We start from the raw sequence: 19,397 nt of genomic DNA, 5'->3' as shown, positions 1-19,397 counted from the left end.
ATGTGATAAATAAATCTAAAACTAACTACAGAAAATCTAATCAGAGGACAAGGACTCAAATTGGCTCTCCAAAATAAGTCATCAATAATAGCATTTCAACACACTCATGTAATTAATTATTAAGGGTATAAAAAATTACCAACAAATTTAAGACAACAAACCTGTTTGGATTTTAACTCTGTGTAATTTTGATGTGAACTGATCATTCACTATAAATACATGACCAGGCTCAATTTCCTTCGATTTGGGTTCTTTGCTAAGGACTCTTTGCGTTGGTTTGCCACATGCTAATGACTGAAGAGCTCTGACCAACTCTCTTTCGGGAATATCCGTTTCCTGTTGGATTTCCTGAAAATAAAATTATACTTTAAAAATATTTTAACAATTGGACTTCATTATTAAATGCTCAGATCTTTCAATCTTCATGTTATTACTGTCAGAAAAATCACTGAGTACTTAGGCTATTTTGATTCTTGACCCATGGCTATAAAGTTTAAGCAAATAAAGAACAAGCATAAAAGGAGAATAAAGGTGTTTCCCGCTTTTCGAACGTTCACTTTACGAAACCTCACTGTTACGAGAGACCTACATTAGTTACCTGTTTTCGCTAACAGAAGGTGTTTTCACTGTTATGAAAAAAGGTAGCGCGCGGAAAAAAAAATCAGCACGCGATAAAAAGCAGCGCGCACCCTGAGCAGCCACTCTCCCCCAGATTCGGAACTGCATTCTAGCCGGCATTGCCTAAGCACGTGCCAGTGAGCATCCGTTTGCAAGAGGAGTTCTAAGGTATCGGAAAAGTCTAACAGAGCTCATAAGGGTGTTACACTTAGTGTAAAACTAGACCTAATTAAGCGTTTCAAATGTGGTGAACGAAGGACAAAGTGTGTTTGGCTTGTGTAAGTTGATGAAGATGATATTGAAGAGGTTTTGGCATCCTATGACTAAGAACTGAAAGATGAAGAGCTGATGCAATTGGAAGAGGAAAGGATAACAATCAAAACCAAATGCAGTAGCAAACGGACCAAAAGTGAATTTGTCCAGGAACTGAACGTGAAGCAACTGCGTGAGATTTTTGCTGCAATGATAAAGTATGACTTTAATTTTGAAAGGGTACGTCGGTTTAGGGCATATTTGCAAGATGCTTTGAGTGCTTACAAAGAATTGTATGATAGGAAAATGCGCGAGTCTAACAGTCAAGCATACTGTCGTTTTCAAGCCTTCCACATCAGCCACAGCAGATGACGAACCTCGACCTTTGATATCAAGGCAGGCAGACATAGAAGAAGATGAGCTGCCTGCCTGATGGAAACAGACGATGAGATGACACCCCAGTGTCCCACCACCCCAACCCCTGGGCCGCGGAGATATCGATTCGCTGAGAATGCAGCGGTAGCCGGGAGGCACACAGTACATCTTTAAGAAAAAAGCTGAAATAAACATGCTAATTAATTAGGTGCCACCCAGCATGTAAATGTCGGCCCAGATCAGAGGCGACCAACTTTACGCGTCTGGACACTGCAACTTTTCCCCATTCTTCATTACAAAACTGCTCAAGCTCTGTCAGATTGCATGGGGATTGGGAGTGAACAGCCCTTTTCAAGCCTAGCAACAAATTTTCAATTGAATTCAGGTCTGGACTCTGACTTGGCCACTCCAGGACATTAACTTCATTGTTTTTAAACCATTCCTGTGTAGCTTTGGCTTTATGCTTGGGGTTATCGCCTTGTTGGAAAACACTTTTTCTCCCAGGTCACAGTCCTCTCACAGACTGCTCCAAGTGTTCCCTCAGGATTTTCCTGTATTTTGCTGCATTCATTTTACCCTCTACTCTTACAAGGCCCACTGCAATGAAGCATCCTGTCAGCATGATGCAACCACCATGTTTCACGGTAGGGGTGGTGTGTTTTTGATGATGTGTGATGTTTGGCTTATGCTCAACATAGCGTTTAATCTGCTGACCAAAAAGCTCAATTTGGTTTCATTAGGCCATAGAACCTTCTTCCAGCTGACTTCAGTCTCCCACGTGCCTTCTGGCAAACTCTAGCCAAGATTTAATGTGAGTTTTTTTTCCCAACAGTTGCTTTCTCTTTGCCACTCTCCCATAAAGCTGAGACTGGTGAAGCGCCTGGGCAACAGTTGTTGTATGCACAATCTCTCCCATCTCAGCCAATGAAGCCTTAAACTCCCCCAGAGTTGTCATAGGTCTCTTGGTGGTCTCCCCCACTAGTCCCCTTCTTGCATGGTCACTCAGTTTTTGAGGATAGCCTGCTCTAGGCAGATTTACAGTTGTGCATATTCTTTCCATTTCTTGATGATCGATTTAACTGTACTCCAAGGAATATTCAGTGACTTGGAAATTTTCTTGTATCCACCTCCTGACATGTGCTTTTCAATAACCTTTTCGTGGAGTTGCTTGGATTATTCTTTTGTCTTCAAGGTGTAGTTTATGCCAGCAGCAGTTGGACCTTCCAGATACAGATGTATTTTTACTACAATCAATTGAAACACCTTGACTGCACACAGGTCTCCAAAAGCAGATCTCCATTTAACCAACTATGTGACTTCCAAAACCAATTGGCTACACCAGTGATGATTTGGTATGTCATATTAAAGAGCATGACTATTTATGCAATTATTTTGTGTTTTATCTTTGTAATTAATTTAGATCACTTTATAGAGATCTGTTTACACTTTGACACGAAAGAGTCTTTTTCTGTTGATCAGACAAATTAAACCCACTGTGATTCGATGTTGTAAAACAATAAAACATGAAAACTTCCGGGGCGGGGGTGAATACTTTTGATAGGCTCTGTATTTGTCACCATATACAACCTTACAACCCTGAGATTCATTTTTCTGTGGGCATACTCAGCAAATCTGTAGAATAGTAACTATAACAGGATCAACAAAAAGTCAACTAGAGTGCAGAAGATAACTGCACAAATGCAAATATAAATAAACAGCAATAAATAACGAGATCATGAAATAACAAAATAAAGAGTCCTTAAAGTGAGATCATTGGTTGTGGGAACATCTCAATGACGGGCAAGTTAGTGCAGTTAACCCCTTTGTTCAAGAGTTATGTAAAAGCAGTTATTTATAAAAAAAAACTTCACAGTATTTTTCTACGAAAGCAATTTCGACCAATTTTGTTTCATGTCTAACAGCTTAGACATTCATTCTGTCTGTTTCACTTTCCAGCCTGGCAAATATTTTTCTGTTGATAAACATTCATAACACATGGTATAATCAGCCTTTACTGAAACACTTTAAAAAGCAAACATATCAACAATCTGAAAAACACAGCAAGAGCTGAATGGTTATTAGTTATTACTCAGGTATCTTGCTATGAAAACTTTATCTACATTAGCTCATCTACAGCAAGAATTTATTCTGTCTAATATAATATGCTTTAATTTGCACATTATATCATATCCTAGTCTCACCTCAAATGTGTACTTTTCTCTGTTGTTGAATAACATTAATATGGTCATCTGGAAAGTCGATACTTGTAATATGTGCTTCCTGGTATTTGAACCAGTTACTTGAGCTCCACCTACTCCAACCTCTGAGCCATCTTCCTGTTTGGGGGCGGGGGGGGGGGGGAAAGTGAAGCCTTTGTGAGAAACATATAATGATGCAAAACTGTCAGCAAATAGCAGGTTATTTTAGGATAGTGAAACATTGAACACTTACAAGTGGCATAAAATTGGGCTTTGAACTTCAACATCTTTCTCATTAAAATGAAGCTCCAGTTCAGTATTTGATTTTAAATGTAAATGTAAATGATTTTAAAACAATGCTCTATAAGATTCCAAATCAGGGAAAACAAATTCATTGCATTCTTTAAAAGACAGGTGTAATATTATAACAACAAAAAATAACTTGCTGGAGGAACTCAGCAGATCAGGCAGCATCTATGGAGGCAAAGGGATGGTTAGTTGACAAAGAGAAAATGGAACAGAGATGTGGATTATCTGAAATTGGAGTGGAAATGCTTAAGGATAGGCAGGATGCTGTGGAATGGGGAGGGCAGATGATACGTCCTCAAGATAGCCATTGTGGAGAGAGCACAGAGGTGCAGCAAAGTGCGTGCTCAGTCTGCACTTGTGTTGCCATGGTAGAAGGCCACACAAGGAGTACTGAATGTTTCAAACTTCTACCACCCTTTACATCTTGAAGCATTTCCTCAAATTCACTCCTGAAAAACTTGGGTGAGTTGCCCAATGCTTGCCTCCACAACCAGCAAAATATTTCTTGCCCTCTACGCTTTAAAAAAAATAATTTCATGAATACTTTAATCTACTAATTTCTCAGGAAAGCTTGAAAAGCCAAGCTTCGGCAAATGGATGTTGATGTAGGCAAATTAAGATCATCCAATTAGAACTTAAAACAGACGAGAATAATTTACTCTTAAATCCCTAGGAATTCTAATATATTTTGTTAAATCTGTTGCGTTCCTTTCAAGATCAAAACACACATGCTAAATTGTTGTGCCAGAAAGGCTCATAATATAGAATCTACTGTCAAGAAGCCTTTTAAAAAATTTCCTTTACCTGCTCTCCATTATTCCTGTTTCTCAAGTTTTTGGATCTTTATAACTCAAGTTTCTTATTACTTAAAAATTACTTACATCTTTCAGGTCCAGAGATTTGCCTCATTGTTAACAATGTTTCTACTACTTCAGTTGAAGTTAATTGCAATGCCACATAGCACTAGCTATTTGTGTTTTTGCTCAATATCCTTGCCCTCAATTTTAGAAATCACCACTCAGCCAATTTTGAAGCCAGTTTAAAAATTTCAGAGTTACCCACCAAAGAAACAGGCCCTTCAGCCCAGCTCACCCATGCCGACTGAGATATCTATCTAAGCTAACCTCCACAGAGACTGTCTGCATTTAACCCTCTTAACTTTTCCTGTGAACCTGCCCAATTGTTTTTTTTAAACGTTGAAAATATACCTTCCACTATCACCTCCTGTGTCAGCTTGTTCCATATGATGACCAACTTCAGAGAAAAACTTGCCCCAAAGATGTCCAGGGTCTAACAGGATATATCCCAGGTTACTGAGTGTCCTCTAAGACCTCTAGCTACAGGCGAGCTCCTTTGTTCAAGAACGAAAATAGAGATAAATCCTGGAAATTCTAGACTAGTGCGGTTCACATTAAAGATGGGTAAACCATCAGGGAGGATTCTTTGCGATAGCATTTATAAGTAGTTGCCGAAGCTTGGTCTGAGTAGGGGCAGCATGGCTTTGTATTGGGCAAGACTAATTTGACTAAGTTCCTCGAAGAAATTGTGAATGTGATCAATGAAAGTAAGGCAGTGGATCTTGTTGAGATGGATTTTAATAAGGCCCTGACAAGGTCCCTCGTGGTAGGCTCATCCACAAGATTAAGATGCATGGGACACATGGTGATTTGGCTGTTTGGGTTCAGAAGTTCCTTGCCTGTTGAAGGCAGAAGGTAAAATGGTCAACTGATTATTTTCTGGCTGAAGGTCAATGATTAGTGGTGTTCCACGAGGTTCCATTTTCAGACCTCTGTTGTTTGAAATATAGATTAAATAAAATTAACTGTATAGGACTTCAGAGGATCACAGTAAAAGTCAATAAACTAGAGAAATTTATTACAATAATTCTGCAATCCTAGATGAGTATGCTTGTTCATGTTGTGAAACATTCAACTGAACCTTAACCAGACCAAATGAAATCATGCAGGCTGCATGTCTCTACCGACCTTCTTTGAGGTTATAGTTGAAAATGTTCTTAAAAGGAAATGTCTACTTAGAATCTTCTATACACTGAAGACAGTTTCCTCAATGACAGTCCGATAGGCAATAAAATGTGACAACCTTAGTCCAAATCAATAAAATAGTGAACGTAATGGACTAGCCAGCATCAAGAAATCTTGTGCACACATTGAATGATCAAGGTCTTTCAGAAGGCGCATAGGCTCACTGAGTCAGCAGATACACTGCCAAAGATGGGATGGAACTTCCTCACTGGCAGATCCCAGTTAGTAAGGATTGGCAACAACTTCTTCTATACGTTCACAATCAGCACAGGTGCATCACAAGACTATGTGCTTTGACTCTGCTCAACCCACTTTATACCTATGATTGTGTGGCTAAATACAGGTCCAAAGTTGTAATTAGGTTTGCTGATGATACCACTGTTGTTGGCCGAATTAAAGGGTGGTGACAGCATGTCGGAGGGAGATTGAAAATCTGATTGAGTGGTGCCAAAACAACCTTAGCATCAGCAAAACCAAAGAGCTGATTATCAACTATAAGGGGAAGAAGCTGGAGGTCCATAAGCCAATCTTCATTAGGAGAACCGAGGTGGAGGGGGTCAATAGCTTTAAATTCCAAGTTCAAGTTAATGTCATTCAACCATATGCATGTATACCACAAAAAGAAACAACATTCCTCTGGACCAAAGTACATATAACTCACAGGCAACAGAAAGTAATATCACAAATAAATTAACACATTATCATATTCCAGAAGATTGACATTCAACATAAGGTGCATTTATGACACAAGTTAAAAAGTAAACAGTATAACGCTACTGGTGCTTTATATGTGATGAGACCTGGGGGGTGGCAGGGAGTTCCTTGGTGTTAACATATCAGAGGAACTGCGCTAAGACCAGCACTTAAATGGCATCCTGACAGCATATCTGCAAATTGTGAGAGTCCAGAGTTAAAATTCGAAATTTCAAAGTATTATCAAAGAGTGAGTGAGTGAGAGTGAGTGTGTGCGCGTGTGCATATATTATATATATACACATACATACACACACACAAAATAGAATTTTATAAAAAACAAACTAGACTGACAAAAACAATGAGCAAAAGACAAACTGTGCAAATAAAAATAATACTGAGAACATGATTGGTAAAGAGTCCTTGAAAGTGAGTGTAGATCATAGAATCAAAGTAGTGAAGAAAGTTATCCATGCCTGTACAGGAGCACCATGGTTGTAGAGTAATAGCTGCTCCTGAACCCGGTGGTGTAGGATCCAAGTCTTCTGTACCTCATATCCGATGGCAGTGGTGAGAAGAGGGCATGGACTGGACAGTGGGGGAGATCTTTGATGATGGATGCTGCTTTCCTGTGGCAGTGTTCCATGAAAGTGTACTCAATAGTTGGGGGGGGGGGGGGGAATGGGTTTGCTGTGATAGACTAGGCTGTATCGATACTTTCTGTAGCCTCTTCAGTTCCTGGGCACTGGTGTTTCCATACCAGGCCATGATACCACCAGTTAGGACACTCTCCACTGTGCATCATAGAAGTTAGTCAAAGCTTTCGGTGACAAGTGGAACCTACGCAACTTCCAAGGAAGTAGAGACGTTGCTGTGCCTTCTTTGCAATGACAAATACTGTATGCACTGGTCCTAAGACAGATCCTCTGATATGCTGATGTTAAGGAATTCAACATACAACAAACAGTTTGTATAGCTCACTTTCAACAGTAGATACAGGAGGGATGCTCCTGATGGTTTGGAGAATCCAATACCAGTCAAAGAATATTAAAGAATGAACTAAGGAGAAATTTCTCCAAGAGAGTGATGTACCTGTACAATTCTCTCAAGACCAAAAGCTGTTGACGCTAGTCAGAAAATATATTCAAACATAAATTAGGCATTTTTCCTCAGAAAATGATAGATTGTGGAGAAGGCCGAAACACCTGACTAGATATTGATGATCTTGCTCTTAGGTTTTGTCTACTATTAATTATAAACCCTGGGCAACATATGCTAGGTTACTTGGTGTCTAATTCCCAATTCGCTATAAAAGTGAAGTACAGGAACCATTTTTTGAATCAGAACCCTAAAAGATCATGGTCCATGCATATACAATGTACTTACCTACTTCCTTCAAAACTAAGTAGAAATAATTCCAGTTTCTAAACGTTTTAGGCATTAGTGCCAAATTCTCCACTGCTGTTATTCTTGTTATATTAATCAGGTTGAGTTTCCATACTCAATTCAGTGTTATTTCATTGGGACACTATACTATTCTTCCACTGGAAACTAGCAAGATAGTTTTCAATGGGTCCACATTGACCTTGGACATTCATTTTCCTTCCATAGATATATTTTGTTTTGTTATCCCTTGTAAGTTTCTTCTTAGTGTGCCTCACTTTTGTAGCTTTTACTATCTTACATGACTGACACCAGGATCAGCTTTACATTTTGCCAATATATTTTATACTTGCAGTTTTTTTTGTTGCCTTTAACTAGCCATTGTTATTGTTTTGGCACATGCTTCTCAGAAAAATTGAGTCATTGCAAACTCTGAACAGTTCCTCCTGATTTTGTATCATTTACCAATTATTTATATTTTTCCGTTTACTATGAATCCATCTGTCTCAAGATACTATACACACTTCAAGTTGGCTTACTATTCATTATTAAAACTAATACGGGTCATCTCTTGTGGGTTCTGGTGAGATACAAATTAAATTCCATAGGGTTTTCTGTACACTCAGTTTTCAGAGTTCAATCTAAATTAATTGATTGAATTGTAAATACAAAAACAAGACCCTGGCAATATATACATCCTTGCTTCCAATTTCTCAGAAAGGTTACACAATGAAAAATCAGTAAAATGCTATTTCCTTCATTTACTGAAATTGTGCATGGTTACTGGTAGAGAATGCTTTATCAATAAGAAGCACTTGCCTTTTTCACAGGTCCATAGAAAGTAGCATTTAAATCTGCCGAACCCATGTGATGTTGAAGCGTGAGCTGTCGACCACTGTGCTTTGCCAAATAGAATCTATGGTGAAAGCAAAAAATAATCAGCATTTTCAAAACCCTGAGAAGCTGTAGGTTGAAATGAATAAAGAAAAAGATTTAAAAACACTTCTGCATGGTTGCATTCAAGAATTGAAACAATACTGCAGAGGTCACTAAAAGATTTAGTCTGTTTGTGGCAAACTATCGCTATATAGGCACCGCACTGTACTGTCCTATGACTATTAACTTAACACTTGCTTAACAATGTCGGCTTTCTATCTTGTTTTGATGGCTGCAAACACTACTTCAAAAGATTTCGATTTTTGAGCTGAAATGAAACATCTTCATCAATCCAACATGTTGATACATGTTGAAATGCTGAGAATTGAAGCTGCAATTGGCAGATGACTCAGAAAACTGATAGCAAATTTGTGGAAAGCATGCTTAGCACTAAGTACCAAAAATCTTCTAAATGCACTTCTAAACTTAACTAAAATGAATTTTTGAGCTAAATGAACGAAAATGATTTTACTAATTTTCTGGAAATTTTAAGCTTTATCAATTTTGAGTCACTCAAAGTAGTTCTGTTACTGAAAATTTTCTTCTGATAATTTCCGTCTTATTTATCATAAAAACAAAATTATGTTGGAGTAAGGCTTATATACTATATTCAGAATCAAGTAATTTTATAGATACAATTGAATGAAATTATACAAAACACAATTCTGTTACAAAACACTAACTTAAATTTTGTAATTCTACATTCTAAGCCATGGTAATAATTTTTTAAAAAATCACAAGAATGCTCCATGAACAGGTAATTATCTGATTTACCTAACTTTTAATTTTGACCTTAGAACTGATAACCATAAAATCTCATGTTACTTCAATACTAAAAGCACAACAAAGCCATCATACCTTAGAACAAAAAAATGCTCTCTTTAAAAGTGTCTAAAAGTTCAGTTGAATAAAGGATGTGGAGACTGAGGAGAGGAGGCAAAAGAGGTTCACCAGGGTGTGACCTGGCTTGGATAGTGCTCTGTACAAGGAGAGGTTGGATGAACTTGGATTGTTTCTCTAGAGTGTTGAAAGTTGATGGGCAACCTGACAGAACTACATACAATTAAGAGAAGCATAGATAGTGTAACAGTTAAGTTTTTTTTCCTCTTTGGGGTGAAATATCAAATACTAAAGGGCTGCGAGAGTGTATTATGCAGCTGGAACACACTGCCAGATGACATGGTGGAAGATGATACAATAAGTGGCGTTTGGACAGGCAGGGAACAGAGAGGGATATGAACCTTGTGTAGGCAGATGGGTTTAGTAAGACTGGCATGGATGTCACAGATATCATAGACTGAAGACATGTTCTTGCTCTGCACTGTTCTATGCTCCACGGTAAAGCTTTACCTTCTAAAAACTTCAAATGCATGTCGTGGTGCTGGGGGAATGTTACATTTTGGTGTGGCAGACTGAGTTGGCCAATAACCTGTGGTCAGAACTCTTACGGTCAAGTCAACACCTCCTAGAGAAACCTGAAGTATAAAAAAGACCAAGAGAATTGTTACATGTTTCTACATGCAAAATATAATTATTACATTAATAAACAAAATATAATTCTGAAGCTACTCTGTACGTCATTACAGACATTTAAACTGTTAGGGAAATCATTAATGCAGAAATCATGCTTAATGATAATTATATTCTTGAAAACAGTGTGGTAGGTACTAGTGAGAAAGGTCCTCTAAGATAATAAAATTCAAAAATAAATTGCACTTCTGATAATATAATTTCTATTAATCCTACATGACAAAATAAGAGTTCAACAGCTAAAGGATAACAAACCCAAATTTGAAATTTTTAAATTAATTGGAACAAGCTCACATTCTCCCAACTTCACCAAGTATTAATTAAAACACCTCCTCACCCCTGTAGTCTGTAAATGCTGCCGGAATTCATCCATCGTTGTATTTGAGATACTCATGTCTCTGAACATTCCTTCCAGCTTGGATGTGAACTGGCAGCCACACTCCGTCTGAAGGAAAAACACAATTTAAATTAAGTTTTCAATACAAATTTTATGAAAGGAAACCAGGTCTCTGCTTTCAAAAGCAAAAGAATACTTTGCCAATTGAGCAATATACCATTTTAAATATCCCCGCAAATGTTATGGATGTTTTGCTCATTAACCAAATATTTTAGTTACTACACGATTTTTGCATGCATTAAACTATTTTCCCCTCTCATACAGCATTTTCTAAACACCGTACATAAAACTTGGGAGATACTTCATCAATGGAGAAGGCATTTTTATCAACTCATTTTACAGGATGCAAGCTGGCTTGGCCAATATTCACTAAGCATTCTTAATTGGTTATGAAGATATTCCCTACAAGTGCTGTTGCCCAGGGAATTCCATGATTCAGACCTATCAATGAAAGGACAGTGATAAATTTTGTATTCAGGGTGGCATGCAACTCAGGTGGGGAACTCATAGAAGCTGGCTTTCACATGCACCATTTTTCTGGCCTTCCACTATGGCAGAGGATAGAGATTTGGGAGATGCTGTCATCATTAAAAACTAAATGTTATTTGATACCACTACTGATGATACTTTTCATCTTTTTTTACTCCCTGTTGAAAGAGCCCAGACTGATTGGGTGATAATTAGGCAAAATGGATTTTGGAGACAAGAGACTGCAGGTGCTGTGATCTGGAGTAAAAATCAGACTTCATTTTTAGGCAGAATATATCTCAGGGAAGAATGGAATTCATATAATGTAGCCACAACTCATGTTAGACAATTTAATTCTTCACCTTAAGTTTTGAGATCATATTTTTCTCAGAGTCATCAGATACACTTTTGTTAGTAAGGAGTCTTCTAGCTAAATGTTGTTTATAGTATCTTTCAAACACATCCTTCTCCTGCATGAATCGGAACAGGACCATAGCCTTGTCCAAGATGGTCTCCACTTCTTGTTCTGTCAACTTAAAGGAAAAGAGACACTTGTGAATCATGTTGGTGCAAGAGGCACAGAATAAGTATTCAAAAAGCATCTATGAATTATATGTCAACACAAGGCACTTAATATTGCCCTTTAATACAGATCTGTAAGGTGGTTGGGATTTCAACTTTTAAAATGAAAGCTCATTACTTGTTTCCTTAGAGTGAGCAGTTCAATATGAATTCCACTGGTTGAACAAACTGAACATAGAACATAGAATAGTACAGCACAGTACAGGCCCTTCGGCCCACAATGTTGTGCCGACCCTCAGACCCTGTCTCCCATATAACCCCCCCCATCTTAAATTCCTCCATATACCTGTCTAGCAATCTCTTAAAATTCTCTGGTGTATTTGCCTCCACCACTTACTCAGGCAGTGCATTCCACGCACCAACCACTCTCTGAGTGAAAAACCTTCCTCTAATATCCCCCTTGAACTTCCCACCCCTTACCCTAAAGCCATGTCCTCTTGTATTGAGCAGTGGTGCCCTGGGGAAGAGGCGCTGGCTATCCACTCTATCTATTCCTCTTATTATCTTGTACACCTCTATCATGTCTCCTCTCATCCTCCTCTCCAAAGAGTAAAGCACTAGCTCCCTTAATTTCTGATCATAATCCATACTCTCTAAACCAGGCAGCATCCTGGTAAATCTCCTCTGTATCCTTTCCAATGCTTCCACATCCTTCCTATAGTGAGGCAACCAGAACTGGACACAGTGCTCCAAGTGTGGCCTAACCAGAGTTTTATAGAGCTGCATCATTACCTCGCGACTCTTAAACTCTATCCCTCGACTTATGAAAGCTAACACACCATAAGCTTTCTTAACTACCCTATCTACCTGTGAGGCAACTTTCAGGGATCTGTGGACATGTACCCCCAGATCCCTCTGCTCCTCCATACTACCAAGTATCCTGCCATTTACTTTGTACTCTGCCTTGGAGTTTGTCCTTCCAAAGTGTACCACCTCACACTTCTCCGGGTTGAACTCCATCTGCCACTTCTCAGCCCACTTCTGCATCCTATCAATGTCTCTCTGCAATCTTCGACAATCCTCTACACTATCCACAACACCACCAATCTTTGTGTCGTCTGCAAACTTGCCAACCCACCCTTCTACCCCCACATCCAGGTTGTTAATAAAAATCACGAAAAGTAGAGGTCCCAGAACAGATCCTTGTGGGACACCACTAGTCACTAGAATTGCAAGTGGAATTTCTGATTTTATTTACATTATGCGAGTAACAGAAGGTGGATGTGGACTCCACGCAAAATTTCCAGCAGACATTACTGGAAGGCAGATAGGCGCAAACAAAATAGCTAAATTTTCATTTCTAAACTCCCAATACTTAATTTGAGAAAGGATCTGGTGCTTTTCCAGCGTATGTGACAAATAAACTCTTTTCAGGCTTCCAGCCGGATACAAGCATCGATTATAACCAACGTTTCAATGACAAACTCTTCATGAAGATGCCAGAGTTTGTCATTGAAATGTCAGTTATAATCAATACCTGTACCCAGCCAAAAGGCTGAGAAGAATTTAGTCGATTTAAGTATTTTCTTAAATGGTGGCTCACAAACACATTTATAGAACAATTTCTATCCAAAAATCTTGCTACATTTTGAGTTGAAGAATTTATGCCTGCTTTCAGTTCAGTAAATACTCAAAATTCAAAGTAAATATATTATCAAAGTACATATATGTCATCATATATAACCCCGAGATTCATTTTCTTGCAGGCATACTCAATAAAACCATAATAAAATAAACAGAACGCACCAACATGTACATTCAACCGGTGTGCAAAAGACAAACTGTGCAAATACAAAAAAGAAATAATAATAATAATAATAATAATAATAATAATAAGTAAATAAGCAATAGCATTGAGAACACGACATGAAGCGTCATTGAAAGTGAGTCCATAGGTTGTGGGAACATTTTGAATGACAGGGCAAGTAAAGCTGGTTCAACAACCTGAAGACTGAAGGGTAATAACTGTTCCTGAACCTGCTGGTGTGAGTCCCGAGGCTCTTGTACCACCTTCCTGATAGCAGCAGTAAGAAGAGCATATCCTGGGTGATCGAGGTCTCTGATGATGGATAATGCTTTCCTGCAACCACATTTCATACTGATGAGCACAATGGTTGGGAAGGCTTTACCTGTGATATCCATTATTTTGTTGGAATTTCCATTCATGGGCATTGGTGTTTCCATACTAGACTGTGATACAGTAGGTTAATATGCTCTCCACAACACGTATAGAAGCTTGTCAAAGTTTTAGATATCATGCCGAAACTTCACAAACTGCTAAGAAAGTAGGGGTGCTGCTGCTTTTTTTTTTGGTAATTGCACTTATCTGCTGAGCTCTGAACACCAAGGAATTTGTTAAAGTTGTATAAGACAGTGGAGTATTGTGTGCCATTTTGGTTACCTACATACAGGAAAGATGTAAACAAGATTGAAAGTACAGAGAAAATTTAGAAAGATGTTGCCAGGTCTGGTGGACCTGAGTATTAAGGAAAGATTGAATAGGTTCTGACTGTATTCTTTAGAATGTAGAAGATTTGATAGAGGTATACAAAATTATGAGGGGTATAGATTGGGTAAATGCAAGCATGCTTTTTCTACTAAGGCTGGGTGGCTCTCCAACCAGAGGTCATGGATGAAAGGTGAGAAGTTTAAATTTCTGCACTCAGAGGGGTCATAAGGGTATGGAATGAGCTGCCAGCACAAGTGGTGCATAAGAGCCCAATTTCAACAGAGAAGTCTGGATAGGTACATCGATAGTAAGGGTATGCAGGGCTATGATCCCAGTGCAGGTCAATGGGAATAGGCAGTTTAAATGGTTTTGTCATGGATTAGATGGGCCAAAAGGATTGTTTCTGTGCTGTACTTCTCTGACTCTATAATTTAAATTTGCTGAGCCTTTCCTTTTATGATTCTCCAATGAGGATTGGCTAATCCTCCTGAAGTCCATAATCAGCTCCTTGGTCTTGCTACATTGACTAAGAGGTTGTTGTTATGTCACCACTCAGCCAGATTTTTAATTTCCCTACTATACATTGATTCGTCACCACTTTTGATTTGGCCTACAGCAGTGGTATCATCAGAAAACTTGAATATGGCATTGAAGCTGTGCTTAGCAACACAGTCATAAGTGTAAAGTGAGTAGAGCAGAGGGCAAAGCACATGCCTTATGGTGCAGCTGTGCTGATGGAGATCATGGAGGAGATGTTGCCAATCTGAACTGACTGGGGTCTGCAAGTGAGGAAATTGAGATTCCAGTTGCACAAGGAGGTATTGAGGCCAAAGTCTTGAAGCTTATTCATTAGTTTGAGGGGATGAATGTATTGAATGTTGAGCTATAGTTGATAAGGAGCATCCCGATGTATGTATCTTTGCTGTCCAGATGTTCCAGGGTTGAGTGAAGAGCCAGTGAGATGGCATCTGCTGTGTACCTGTTGCTCCAGTAGGCAAATTGGAGCAGATCCAAGTTGCTTCTCAAGCAGGAGCTGATATGTTTCATCACCAGCCTCTCTGAACACTTCATTACTGTGGATGCAAGTGCTACTGCATGATTGTCACTGAGGCAGGTTACCACGTTCTTCTTAGGCATCTGTATTATTGAAGCCTGCTTGAAGCAGGTGGGTACCTCAGCCTGCCAAAGTGAGAAGTTAAAGATCTCAGTGAATGCTCCAGCCAGTTGATCAGTACCTGGTCAGGTACCCTGCCTGGACTGGATGCTTTTCGTGGGTTCACCCTCCTGAAGGCTGCTCGCATGTTGGCCTCAGAATGAAATCACAGATCACTGGGGCCATGAGATTTCATGACGGCTCCTCCAAGTTTCGACGGTCAAAGCGAGCATATAAGGCATTAAACCCATCTGGAAGCGAAGCCCCATTGTCACCCATGTCACTTCATTTAACTTTATTAAGTGATAGTGTTTAAGCTCTGCCACAACTGTCGAGCACACTTTTTCAATTCGCGTTTAATCCAGTATTGCCACTTCACCCATGAGATGGCTTTCCAGAGATCGTACTTGGACCTCTTGTAACTTCCTTGGTCACCAGACTTGAATGTCTCTGAAACACTCACAACACACTGGAGGAACTCAGCAGGTCGGGCAGCATCCGCGGAAACGCTCAGTCAATATTTCAGACTGGAATTCTTCGTCAGGACCGAAGAGGGAAGGGGCAGAGGCCCTATAAAGAAGGTGGGGGGAGGATGGGAAGGAGAAGGCTGGTAGGTTCCAGGTGAAAAACCAGTAAGAGGAAAGATAGAGGGGTGGGGGGGGGGAGCAGGGAGGTGATAGGCAGGAAAGGTGAAGAAGGAATAGGGTTAAGCACAATGGGTAGTAGGAGGAGGCAGCTGGGGGAGGAAGCAGAGTGAAACTGGGACAGGGGAAGGGAGGGGGAGAGTCTCTGAACTGGCCCTCAGCAAATTGCCAGTCCCATGGTTCATTCAGGGCTTCTGGTATTCATCTCTTTACACCTAACATGAGCTCAGCACTGGTCCTCTCCACTGGAGGTCAATAGCAACCTCTTGAGTTTGATCACTTTTTCCTGTAGCATACTACACTTTTGTGGCTTCAACTGATAATTGGACATTGGCAGTACTAAGTAGTTAATTGAAGCTAATTAAAAACAATATAAAACATTAATAATGGTTCAGTGTCAGTAACACTGGAAGTAACTTTACTACATTAGACTCTGTCTCTAATTTCTCTAAATGAAGATTTTAAATAACTTCAGGTGCAAGCTGTACTCCTATCTGAAGCTTCAAAGAATTTTGGCAGTTTGGTGGTCAAGAGATTTCAAATGGGCAAATGTGCTCATTCATGAACAAAATTAGAAAATTAACTATTATATTTGGATAGTTTGCTATAGTTGAGGAAATGTAAAATACAAATCTGCCAATTATATTACCAACCCAAATATCAAAACTCCAAGGAGAGCATTGTACTCAGAGGTACAGAGTAGACAGCTGCTATCTTCACCCACACCAACCCTGCCCCCCGCCCCCCCCAGTCTAAATGTCAAATACTACAAGGGTGCATATTTAAGGAGAGAGGGGGAAGTTCAGAAGGAGATATGCCGAGCAAGTTTTTACTATATATAGAAACAGTAACTGGTGGGCACCTGGAGTGCTGTTAGGGGTGATGGTGGATGCAGATACAAGAGGTATTTAAATCATGTGCAGGCAGCTGTGATTAAGCATCCTTAGCTTAATTAGTTCTGCACAACCAAATGGGCGAAAGGAACTGTTCCTACGCTGTACTGTTCCATGTTGTATGCTAATAAATTATACAAAAATTAAAGAGTCGACAGAGTCACAGAAGCTCTTGCTTATGCAAAATGGAGCTTTTTTTGAAGAAAACTGCAACACGGGTAGTCCGTGAGCCAGTAGGGTTGGTTGGTACCATCTGAGGAGAACAATGCTCATAGTGATTTTTGGCAAGGTATACATCTCTAGGGTTAGAAAATATGTGAAAGCATTGCACCAGTGGTAGCTTTATTAATTCAAATAAGTAATCACATTTTGTATATATTCCATATTAACATCAGTACAGCAGAAAATGTTAACCCACCCCCCAAAAGGTAAAAAACCTCATTTGGAGAGATTTCTGGAGTTTAATCAATGTCATAATATTTTCCATATTGTTGTATCAAATCAAAATCACCTTAAGCTTTTGTCATAGCATATAGAATTACAGTACGATAATTCAAATGTGGGGTTCCACATGGCCATAACCTAGGCCCCATTTGGTTGTAAAATGAATATATTTAATCAAAGACTGCTTTCCATACTTTGTTTACCATAATTTCATAACCTATTAATAATCATAATAATAATTTTCCAAGTCTTCCACATCTTCATCTGAACTTTCCATACTCTCTGAGGTGGATGCCTGGTTCTCTCAGTCTGCCAGTCTACACATGTCAGTACACCTGAGGCCATTTGCAACACACATACATCTTGGGAGTGAACATTTTTCTGGACAGTTACAGGCCAGTAGATCCAGGACGGCATCGGGTGCTGGCTGGCCTTCCATCCAGTGCACTACCAACTGTTCAGCTTCCTCTTCTCTCTCCATCTTTCATCCTCTGCCAACAGGGCTTGGCACTTGTGGGTCCTTCTCCAAACATCTTCTCCATATACCAGCCTGATAGTTGGCTCGCCGTGCATGTTTTGTTAAACAGTCCTTGTATGGTGGGAGTTGATGACTTTCGATTTCACCTTTTTTGGCACAGAAAAGGTAATACCAGAGCTCATAGATCTTGGTGGTAGATGCTTTTGGGCAATACATGAGACATGTAAATGCCTCCAGTTTGTCCATCAGTTCTTGGGAGAGGTCCCATTCCTGACCCAACTCTTAAGAATGTGTCCTGAGTTTCCCTGTTGCAGGTCAGAAGTTTTAGGGCACTTGTCTTCCCTTTGCCTGCAAAAGCGCTTACAGTGTCACATCCTCTATATGCATGCAACCCGATGAGAGCCCTACAAACCTCAATGTCAACAGTGGCAGCAACCTTCCTGATGTCTACAAGCCTTGTACGGGTTTTAGTGCCACACTTCTGGAACAATGGGGCCTCAATCTTGTCACAAAATGCTAAAGACATGATAAAGACATCTGTGTCTTCTGAGCAGATCACTACAGATTGGTATCCCTCTCTTGTGGCATGGGCAGCATGGAGAAGTAGGAGGCCATCTGCTTCTTCTTGTTAACACTGAAGAGCTGGCACCTCCTTACTGTCTTGAGATGTGATTCTGTAACATTTGTCATTCACAGTTGCATACAGAATCTTCTCCTGTAGCTTTGCTCTGTACTCTGCCTTCCTCCATTCATGGTCTATGAAGCTAATGAGACTATCTTTGTTACTGACTTTGGTCAGGAAGCTCCTCCACTGCCTCATCATCTGTGCGCCTGTGATACCTTGCAACTCATGACCAGTTTCTTCCTCCCGTAGAGATCTTTCACAATTCTTGATAGAGTTCTCCTTGTATGTGTCAAACACAACATCTATTGCATGGAGGTGCAACTCCCAGCCCCCTCACGAGAGGCGCGCAGAAGCCCAAGTATTACGTTCCCTACCATGTCAATATATGATATCCAGAATGCGGATAGCGCTCCATTGTTGTGACGGAGGTGTGCCAGAAAGTCTGTCCATAGGGTTATCAGCTCAGCTAAGAGTGGACTTTGCAGCAGATTGTTCAACTTCTGTTGGTTCAAGTCATTGGCCATGACGTTCATATAATCTAATAATGATTTGATCATCCCACTCCTCTCTGGAACGTTGTCCTCAACCCACGGTGTGAACTCCGCCCATGCGAGTCTCATCAGTGCTTCATAGATCTACTTGTGGACCCTGACAGCACGATTGTAGTGTTTACCATCAAGGACTCCATTGATGGACCCCTTTGCGACAATTCCAGCCTCTAGGCATACGTCCTTTAGTCCAGCATCCCGAAATCCCTTTCCTAGGATGGCTAAGGCATTACATATGGTATGGAATGTCCCCATCCTGAGAAGAATGTTGGAGAAGCGCTCTTTATCCTTCCAGGCAATTTCAGTGGCTTTTGCATAGAGTGCTTGATCCATGACTACCACAATTGTTTCTAGATGAAGTTCCTTCCTAATTAGCTCTG

The 19,397-nt window shown here is 39.9% G+C and overlaps 1 protein-coding gene across 1 annotated transcript in view; it reads right to left on the bottom strand.

The window, feature by feature from the left end:
- cul3b (cullin 3b) overlaps nt 1–19,397 on the bottom strand; it is a 109,898-nt gene that overhangs the window by 10,910 nt on the left and 79,591 nt on the right. Inside the window, exons 9-14 of the mRNA XM_072255463.1 lie at nt 11,564–11,734; nt 10,674–10,781; nt 10,157–10,281; nt 8,686–8,786; nt 3,447–3,577; nt 162–348 (exon numbers count right to left, since the gene is read on the bottom strand). Of these exons, the coding sequence (XP_072111564.1) occupies nt 162–348; nt 3,447–3,577; nt 8,686–8,786; nt 10,157–10,281; nt 10,674–10,781; nt 11,564–11,734 (823 nt within the window). The remainder of the gene's footprint in view (nt 1–161; nt 349–3,446; nt 3,578–8,685; nt 8,787–10,156; nt 10,282–10,673; nt 10,782–11,563; nt 11,735–19,397) is intronic.

Source organism: Mobula birostris, chromosome 4, assembly GCF_030028105.1.
Source record: "Mobula birostris isolate sMobBir1 chromosome 4, sMobBir1.hap1, whole genome shotgun sequence".
NCBI lineage: Eukaryota > Metazoa > Chordata > Chondrichthyes > Myliobatiformes > Myliobatidae > Mobula > Mobula birostris.
The sequence above is the reverse complement of the archived record's forward strand: the minus strand, read 5'-3'. Positions and strand labels throughout refer to the sequence as shown.